General features: G+C 32.2%; 2 protein-coding genes across 2 annotated transcripts; one reads left to right on the top strand and one right to left on the bottom strand.

Annotated features, from left to right (window-relative positions):
* Positions 1–5,413: 5,413 nt before the first annotated feature.
* PCYB_051110 (hypothetical protein) lies at positions 5,414–6,463 on the top strand (the record flags this gene model as incomplete). Its single annotated transcript, XM_004220992.1, has 2 exons — positions 5,414–5,816; positions 6,074–6,463. The coding sequence occupies exons 1-2, from the start codon at positions 5,616–5,618 to the stop codon at positions 6,461–6,463; spliced, it is 591 nt and encodes a 196-aa protein (XP_004221040.1). The 5' UTR covers positions 5,414–5,615.
* A 2,045-nt stretch (positions 6,464–8,508) lies between these two features.
* Positions 8,509–10,331, bottom strand: PCYB_051100 (phist protein; the record flags this gene model as incomplete). Its single annotated transcript, XM_004220991.1, has 2 exons — positions 8,509–10,062; positions 10,290–10,331. The coding sequence occupies 2 exons, from the start codon at positions 10,329–10,331 to the stop codon at positions 8,509–8,511; spliced, it is 1,596 nt and encodes a 531-aa protein (XP_004221039.1).
* Positions 10,332–10,390: the final 59 nt, after the last annotated feature.

Raw genomic sequence — 10,390 nt, 5'->3', positions numbered from 1 at the left:
CCTTGTGTTTCATATATTTCTTTTTTTAAAATAACTTCCCTGCAGGTGTACAACCATGTGCGCCTACTTTTTTCATCAATTTAGTCAAACGGAGTATGTACATGCATGTATCTATGTTTATATATAATACGTATGCGCAAACATTTTTTTTTTTTTCTCATTTCATCTAAAAGCAGTGCATGAAAAAACAATTACAAAATAAATAATTAAAATTGTTAAGCGAAAATATGAAAGATTTCGCATCAGCGATGGCACCCAATTTGAAACATTATGATGTTATCTCGTTGCACGCCAAAATGCAACTGTTTCCTTTGGAATAGGATAAAATTTAAAAATCAAAGAAGAGCTAATTTTTTCGCTTTGTATTTAAACGGTTTTATCATTCGCTGTTCAGCAATGGCAGCGAATAAAAAATTGAGGGGGAGAATAATTTTTATAATTATTTACGTGTGAACAACGGTGAACGGATCATTTGCACACGAGGTAGCCGGCGAGAGCTCCTGAATGAATAACTTGTCCAATAAGACACGTTCGAATTGTTCAGAGGATGGAGGGTATGTTACATCGCTACATTGCCACATTCTACATTGCTATTTCATCATTTTTTCCCCCTCCTATTTTACTATTTTATACTTTTCTATGGTTATGCATGAGCACCGCACAAACAACGGTGCGTTGTAAATTTTGAATTTTTTCCGCAAGAATCGCAACAAATGGAAATTCCTGAATTGTGCAAAATGTGCAACTGCCATTAAGAGGCAGCAAATAAATTTTAAGAAAAAATATTGGTACTACTTTTAAATTTTTCGTGGGAAGGTAACTTTAAAAAGGAGGGGAATTTTTTGTACATATTTTTTTTTAAGAAGAACAATAAGATTTGCATTCCTTTTGTGGAAAACATGTGTTCTTATTGCTTATTCACATTGGATGAAACTTTTTTTTTATTTATAAATGGTGCAAAATGACATTATTATCGATTTTCGGAAATGGAGAAATGCGAACTTTGGCCTAATGTTCGAATCATTGTGTGCTTCAGGAAAAAGGAAAAGAATTCCATCTTAGGCTTCTTATGTGCGCTAAACTTAGAATATTTTCGAATTTTTAGAACTTCAAAGGGTTGTGTACAAACTGGTTTATGCCACTGCACAGGTATCCATCAAAAGGACAAAATTTGAATTGTAAAGTTGTTAAAGGGGTTTGCTCAAACGAATCAACGATATAAGCAAATGCGTTTTCGAATTAATTCTAGTGTTCTCGTATTTTTGTACACATTTGTTTGTGCTTTATTTTGGTCCTATAGTGGTGTGGCATTTATGCACCGATTCGGTTACGAAGAAATGACTAATTTGCTGGTCGATTGACCAATTGCCATTTTTATGGGATCCCGAAATTTGTTATTTTCCCAAATTTCATATTTAAGTGTGAAACTATCTACGTTTACAAAATAATGACAATCGCTTAAACGCAATTAGTGTCTTTATCTGTTTTACATATGTGTAGCTTGGGTAATGGCCCTCGAACTCGTATTGCAAAATTGTGGATTCTTCGCTAGTCATTCTTGATGTAACATGAGACAGAGTATATTTATCAGAGCGTAATGTGAGAATCTATCAATGCGTTTCTGTTGAAAAATTGAAACTTCGGTGCAGCAAAATGGGGGGGATTATACATATGTATATATATATGCGTTATAGTACGAGGATGAATGTGAACATTTAGGGATATTCATTTAATTCGTACAAAGAAAGTTTAAGGGTGATTATTATATGTCCACCTTTCCTGTTGCCATTATTGCCAAAATTAGTGCAAAAAGTTGTAAGAATAACTCTACGGACAAAATAGTTTTACCATTAGGAATTGAAGTAACACTCTTCGGTAATCCCCTTCCTGTTTAATGGGAAGTTTTGTAGCATCTACCTGTTACACATTTGAATTTGTTTCATCATTTATTTGTAAAATTGTAGGATAATTCAGTTGTGCCTGAAATATGCCACCAAGATGATCTGCTAATAAAAAATTTAGTGAACTCTTAAAGAATAGGCTTACAAAATGCGTAAAGTTATGTTTTTCTTTTTAAGCAGACTGTTTGGCATTTTTTTAGTGTACTATGTTTTAGTAAGTCTGTTCATGGAAAAAGAGCTGCGGTAAAGTATTTTTAAAGAACTTTTTCCTCTTTTGCATATTACGTCATTCTTTTTTCGTATGCATATTTAATCTGAGAATATCTAATTGTTGGTAAAATTTAGACGATCAAAAGAGTATGGCGGGGATTATATGAGGCATTGCACAATTGCATGCTTTTCGACTAAGGAACAGCGTGAAGAATTGTTTTGGAAACACTTGTCCCATTTTAGAGATAGACATACATACGGACATTCAAAGGCAGAAAAAAAATGTTCCCCGTTTTGCTAACTAATTTTTTTTTATTTGCCATTTTAATATGTGCGTCTAAGAATTACCATAAAAATGATGTAAGATAAAAATGAGCAGTTTGTACCATTTTTTGTTTTTTTCTGTTATAATTACACTTTTTATTTATTTAGGAACATATTTATGCAGGCCTGTGCTTGCCTTTTTATAGTTTAATGTTACAACCCAATTTTGTGCACATTTTTAAAGATCGAGCTGTCTTGCTCCCATTTTGTGTAGAGTCATCACGAAAACAAATCTTGCTAAGGAAACGCGCAGCTGGAAAAAGCAGAGGATGTATCTCACAATATATCAGTGATAAAAAGGGAGCATACATTTTTGTTACCTAAAAAAAGTGATGTGGAAAAATGCTGGGAATATATAAAGCCCGAAGAGTCCCAACACAGGGTAAGTATATTAAATAAAAAAAAAATTTCCCCAAATTAATAAGTATTGACAAAATTTGGGAACTGTTAAAAGAAGTAGATTCATATTTCGTGCAAAATGTACTGAAACCAATGGGATATTTATCCAAAAAGAACAAATGGTGGAAAGTTAGTACTAAGGAAATGTCTTCATGGGAAAGGCTTGTAAAAATATCAAGAATGTTACTTCCTATCGTTTTGCTTTTTTTATTTTCAATTATATGTTTTGCCACGAAGTCGTATTACGCTGTAACGTTGTTGTTTTTTGTGGCTCTATGGTTGCCGGCATATATTTTGTTAAGGATACTCAAAAATTATGATAACCTGTAGAGAAACACATAGCCAATTTTTCTTCTTGATAAAAGAAAAATAAAATTTCCAAAATTGTTTGTCTAGGGGATTCTTACAAAGAGTAGTATTATTTTTGTGCGGATTTGTCCCCACGGATTTTAAAATTTAGCCCCATAACGTGGACACAGATAATTCGTTGCCACAATTTTTAGCACTCTAAAAAAAGGAACATTTAAAAAAATTTAAATTATTATTTTTTTTTTCTCTCAATTGTTTACACCCTATTAGAAAACTTTTAAAATGGCTATATTAAAAAAAGGAAGATACAATTAATCGACACAGTTTGTCAAGTATTTAGGGAACACATCTTGTAATCAATTAAAAGGAGCTCATTTCGAGTTACACCTCTGTAGAGGAAAACTCAAGGGAAGCAAATTTCCTTAAGCCTAAATGGCAAAAGGGTTGTCATGAAACAGGTGAGTAAAATTGCCATTTCTGCTTCCCCGAAAAGGGTAAAACCGTTTTCTGCATTACGTAAAATATGCTAAAAGGCTACAACATGTTTCTAAAAGGGTTGTTATTTTTTTTTTTTAAAATGGAATAGGAAAAGAATTTAGGAAAATCCGAATTTGTGGAATAAAAAAGTTTGAGCTGGTTAAATGGAATGTGACCATTCGATGGATGGAAACTAATTGGTGGAAGGGAATTGTAATCTTAATGTGCCTTTATATATCGTGAGGAAAGCATAGCCAAGGTACGAGAATAAGAAAAGGCTTAAGCGAGTAAGGCAAAAGAGAGAGAGGGAGAGAGAGAGACTGACCTGAAGAATTGGACTACTTTACGTCACTGTAGAAAAGAATTTTTACCATTTCGTACTAGGTGTGCCGATATGGGGACATACATAAATTCGAAGAATGTAATTTGCAGGTCCTACTAAATGACGTATTTGTACACATATAGGAGGATTTATGAGCAGTCATATACGAAGCTGCAATGTTCAGTGGAGTCTCTAAATTCATTTCGTTACATACGAAGATCCCTTTACATATGTGAAGGTTAGTGCAGCAGATAAGAACCGTGTACAGCATTTGCCTGAGCTACTGCATGTTAGAAATTTAGGCATTGGCTTTACAACACATGGGATAATGCTCTGGTGATAAAGACAATTATAATGGAAAGGGCTCCAGTGAAAGGAGTACGCATGTGCAGGGTGCCAACAAAAAAGAGTAAACGCCTAAAGTGCCACGCGAGCAATTATTATAACACTGTAATGTACCAAGTCAACCTTTTACGAATATAGTCGCCTAACCAATAACATAAATATCGTGGCACAAATTGCTTGTATACTAGCTGGAGTAAGAAACTAGAATGGTACAGAACGACAAAATTTCGGAGGCACAAATGTGCACAATAAGCGGCTTCGCACATGTAAATGTATTGGTGCGAATAAGTAAACTTATAAAAAACTGTGCTACAAATTTAGGGAAGCGTTTTTTTTCTATTTTCTATTGCCAAACATGTGGAGTGCACGAATTTCACATTATATGCAACAGTGGTACATGTCCTGTGCTTCTCCTGAGTATATGCTTGCCGTACCACCATAAATACGTGAACAATTAGAAAAATTTACCACACGCGGAAAATGTATTTGCGGAAGATAGAACGCCAAACGGGTTTTTATCTCTTAATTAAAACAAACGGCTAACGTGTTAACATGTTAAATAAGCATATATATATATATGTATATATATATGTATATAATATATACTGCACCCTTTCCGCGCAAGTTTTTCTTTCTTGGTTTCGTGGATAAATTCTAAATTTAGCTAGTGAATAATTCTTGTTAAACTTGCTCAGCATGGCAAGAAAGAATTTGTAATTATCAAGAGCGGGAGATAACATCAAGAAATTTTAATTACCTTTAAGAGGTTATTAAAAATATACGCAGTTTTATTTGGTTTGAGTGCGTTCTTACAAACGTTCAGTGTTTAAATGTAAGTTTTTCTCTCCGAAAAAACACCGCAGAAGAAGCTCATAACATGCCATAATTTTATTCTGCACATATATGTATACGTTTGTATATGTACATTTGACGCGTAATGTTTAACTCACTATATTTAGCCGCGCGCAGAAAATATTGTTATAACCAGCTAGTAGAAAATATTGTTAGCCAGCACGTAAGAAAATCACATAACATAGTATAAAAAAGTAACTTTTCGAAAAAAGAGAAAACAAATGTTGAACTAAAATTTTTTTCGTTTAATTTTTTCCCATTATGATTCTTTATGGTAAATTCGACATGTACCATTTTAAATTTCCAAATACTAACGTTAAGCGAATTTTATTTTTTTGTAATAACTTTAATGGAAGAAAAAAATATATACATTGCATAGTACAGTTTATAAGTACAGGTAAAATTAAACATTGCTTTTATGAAGATATATTTTTTTAAAGCAGTAAAACTCACCCCCCTTAAAAAACAATTATAGGATGAAAAAGAAACGTTATAATAGCAGAAAAAATATTTTAACATGGCCTGTGAATAATCAGGAAGAATGTAACGGTGGAGAGGCTTCAAGTGTGCTGCCATCAGTAAAAAAGTACAGTAACAGAGAAAAAAAGAATACTTTTCTGTTAAATAAAATATTCACCCTATACGCATTGGTGTGGACGTATCAATTTTTTAATGAGGTAGGAAAATGGGGAAGCCCTTAAGCCGTGGTGTTCCGTTTGGCTATATGCATATCTCGCGTAGATGGCTAAAAGGACAGACTGATGAGCGATTGAAAGCGGGCGTTCACGTGCACAAGAGAATATATATATTTATATATTTTCTTTTTCATGTGTGTGCGCACCGATGCGGTGTGTTGACTATTCCACATAACGCTCTGTCAAAAGGACATAAATGCCTTATTAATGAAAATCCATTTTGCACCTCCTTCTGCCAGGACTCGTTTGAACAATGCGGCAACAAAATAAAACCAAGCGATGGTAGCAGCGACATAATTGACTTAAGGACCAACAGATCCCTGTATGAAGATACTCCGCTCCAAGCATTCAAAGATGATTTAACAAAAGACGACGTAACAAAAGATAATGTAATAAATGAAGACTTAATGGATAGTTCTTTAATTAATAACGGCATACTGAGTGAAAACTTAAAAAACAGTTTAAGTGGTGCTACCAATGAGGATGCTAACAGAGAAAAAGAGAAAATTAAATCCATTTTATATTCTTATATGGAAAAAATTGATGCCATGCAAGAAGATAAATTATTTTATAAATTGTTCAGGAAATGCCGAGAAGAAAATGATGAAAATTCTATGAGTTTTTTTTAGAATCCTTTTTTAAAGAAATGGATATCAGGGTGGGGAAAAAATACTTTTAACGAGAATTTTTTTAAACATATTTATNATTTTCATTTATACAGTGTTGCAATTTTGCAAATGTTGAAAAGGCGGAGAATCAGTACTTTTTTTTTTTTTTTTTCATATTTGTGAACCCATTTTATAGATAAGGTTTGACGTTACAAGCAAAAAGAATATCTCATGGAAGAAGAATATTCTCCTGTAATAATACATGTTAAAATATTTTTATGAATTTGTTAGAAGAAATCATGTGTAGCATCCACTGTTTCGTAACATATGTGATGCGCGTATGAATTCATAAATTGAAGAATATGTTGAGTTTTTCCAAAAATCAATATATTTTTATAATATAAAAAAAAATGTTATTATTTTATTTTTTGTGTCAAAAGTTTTTCTGTATTTCTTTTTCACATTTGTAAAATTTAATTTTTTTTTTTTTTTCTCACCCTAGATTATATAACACTTCGTAATGCTGAAAACGGTTTTGTGATTTCATTTATGAATTTTTTAGTTACTACTTATCATTTTGTCATACCATTTAATCATTACAGTATTTATTTTTTTTATTTTTTCAATTACTATTTTTTTTTTTTTAAATATGCCTGTAGCGCCTTTTAAGCTATATTTTGTTTTAACTTCCAATTTGTTTAGCAAACTTGTTTCTATGAAATCTAACTAATTTGAAAAGATGCAAATGAGATATGCTACCAAAGATGCTCTGACGATTTTGAAGATTTTAGTTAAATTTTTTGGCATTTCAAGGGAATTTGTTTTCCCCGCGTAATTTTTTTTTACTGAATGGATTATATGCAATAAGCTTCTGTCATTTTTGCTTTAACCATGTAATTTGTGTAGCTCCCTTGTAGGATAAATTAAAACAAAGAGCGTCGAAAAGTAATGCGACGATACGAATATATATTTTTCTTCATCCTAAGCTGTACATTTATAGATAGAGATGTGTGCACTGTATACGTTTGCACGTATATGCAGCCCCAACATCACCACCGTTTCATACTGCGCTAAGTGAATAATTGCCCAATTTTTGCCTTTATGCCTTTACATATAAGAAATCCCCAAATGGGATTTTTTTTTCTTACTTATACATTTTTTTTTTTTGCATGTGTTGTAAAGCTTAAAAACGAGTGCATATTTTGTTTAAATCGTTATTTTCCTTTTATAATAATTAAATAAAATACGATATTATATTTAGTTATAACAAGTACATGTACTTTTTGTTGTATGAATTAAAACTAAAAACTAAAACAACACACATGAAAATTTATTTAAGGGGGGAATAAGTCAAATAAAAGTATATATATAAATAATCTGCCTATGGATGCATATGCATGTGCTTAATATACATAATATATAAAAATATGCACACAAATGTACATATATATATAATGAATATTTAAAATATCTATGATGCAAAGCATGTAAACAAAAATATGATAAAATGAAAATAAATAAAAAAGATTATGAATTATTGTTATATATATATATATATACATACTCTTCGTTCAAATTACAGCAAAAATGGGAAAAAAAAAAAATATATTATATTGAATAACATTTGGGTATAATATTCATATAATATTTTTACAATGGATATATATACTATCATATCAATTAATTATTTGCAGGAATCGTATTGTTTATTTTGCACAAATTGTTGATTATATATGCACCCTATACAAATAGAAAAAGCTCGTCATATTAGTACAAATATCTTATCTAATTTTTTTACAAATAAAATAAGCATGCGTTTTAATTGTCATAATCATGGAAAAGGAAGCAAAATATGTGTAGTATCTATCTTTCTTAATGCCTTCTACAGCAGAGCGGTTGTTTTTTTCCCTCTCTGTAATTCTTGAATTTTTCTATGTGTGTATATCTATATATATGTGGTTAATTTTTCGATATGAGGAACCGTGATCAAGCGCGTGACGTAAAGTTGTAGTAAATCATAAATTTTGTAATCCGAAAAAAGCAAATTCCTTGGTATCTCTCTTTTCTTACATTTCTACATTAGTAGTTTCCCAGTACAACTTGAATTTGTTGGTTAAATATTCTTTCCAGTATTTTTCCATTTCTTTGGTAAAACTAGTCCATATTCCGATTAATTCATTTAAGAATTCAATAAAAGCTATATGGGAGCTGTTTCCATTTTGAAGGAATGTGCATAATTTGTTGTAGGCCTTTCTTTCGTTATGCAATAATTGATCTGACATTCCTTGGTATGATTTGGACCATTGTCTAGTTTTATAGTAGTGTGGGATTTTGTAAGTTTGGGCTAAAGTTTCACATAGTTTAACAACTCCTAATTGCATTTTAACATATTTAATTTTTTCATTATTGTTCACAAAGTTAAATAGTAAAAACATCTCATCGAACTTTACGTAATCTTTTAACTTATCAATCATTTGAGCAATTTCGGCTTCGGTAACATGGAATTTAATATCTGCAATGTTAGATAAATCCAAACCTTTTCCATCAGTATTTGCTGGCATATCTTTGTTTTCATTTGGTTTTTTATTCATGTCATTTTCCATATCCATATCTTTGCCTTTTCCTTTTTTTTTATCTTTGTCTTCTTCTTCGTTCATATCTTTACCTTTTCCTCTTCTTCTATCTCTGTCTTCTTCTTCGTCCATATCTCTGCCTTTTCCTCTTCTTCTATCTCTGTCTTCTTCTTCGTCCATATCTCTACCTTTTCCTCTTCTTTTTCTTTCCATTTCTCTATCTATACTTCCTCTACTCATTATTCTACCTACTTCTCGGCCCAATTCTCTGCGCATTTCTGGATCTTCTTCATTTTCTTCGTTCATTTCTTCTCTTCCCCTTTCTCTTCCTCTGCCCCTTTCATCTCTATCTCTTCTTCTGCCCATTTCGTCTCTATCTCTTCTTCTGCCCATTTCGTCTCTGTCTCTTCCTCGGAACATTTCATCCCTGCCTCTTCCTCGGAACATTTCTCTTCCTTCTTCGTCCATGTCACCACTGTCTTCTCTATCCATGTCTCTACCTTTACCTCTTCTCCTTCTATTATCTCTTTCCATTTCCTCGTCCATTCCTCCTCTGTTTCTATTTCTTCTTCTATCTCCTCTTTCCATGTCCATTTCCTCATCTCCTTCATCTCTGTTTCTATTTCTTCTTCTATCTCCTCTTTCCATATCCATTTCCTCATCTCCTTCATCTCTGTTTCTATTTCTCCTTCTTCTATCTCCTCTTTCCATATCCATTTCCTCATCTGCATCATCTCTGTTTCTACCTCTCCTCCTATCGTGTTCCATATCCCTCTGCATACCCATATCCATTTCTCTATTTCTTCCGCTTTGTGAGCCTCTCTCTACATCCCATTCCTCATGAGGTGACATTTGACCTCTGGGTTCCCTGCCACGAGGTGGCATTCCACCCTCATGCATTCTGTTAAATTGTTCGTCTGGAAAATCATATCTTTCATTTCTTGTGGGTTTCCTATTCCTAGATTCATTTGGATAACCCCTCATTTCAGACAACTGCCTTGATGCATTGGTCCTTAATTCAGCTTCATTTTCATATGTATATTCATTCTGAAAAGAGAATTTAAGAAATAGAAATGTAACAACATAGGTTTGGTAGATCTAGAGCGGCATGTATATACATACATATATATATACAATACATATATATATATGATATTTCTTGGGCGGGAGCGAAAATTTGAATTAAAAATAAGGAAAAAAGCAAAAATAACAGGTAAATTAGGACAAAAAAGTATACGTGGTAAGTGTTACGTATGTTTTATTTCAACTCTTACCTTTAGTACAACACATAATATGACTAGTAAAAGGGCATTCATAAAGCGAGGTGGTATGAAGTTTCTTCCATTCTTTCCGTTACATTTTTTTTTTATTCTAT

Source organism: Plasmodium cynomolgi, chromosome 5 (assembly GCF_000321355.1).
Source record: "Plasmodium cynomolgi strain B DNA, chromosome 5, whole genome shotgun sequence".
Lineage (NCBI taxonomy): Eukaryota > Apicomplexa > Aconoidasida > Haemosporida > Plasmodiidae > Plasmodium > Plasmodium cynomolgi.
The sequence above is the reverse complement of the archived record's forward strand: the minus strand, read 5'-3'. Positions and strand labels throughout refer to the sequence as shown.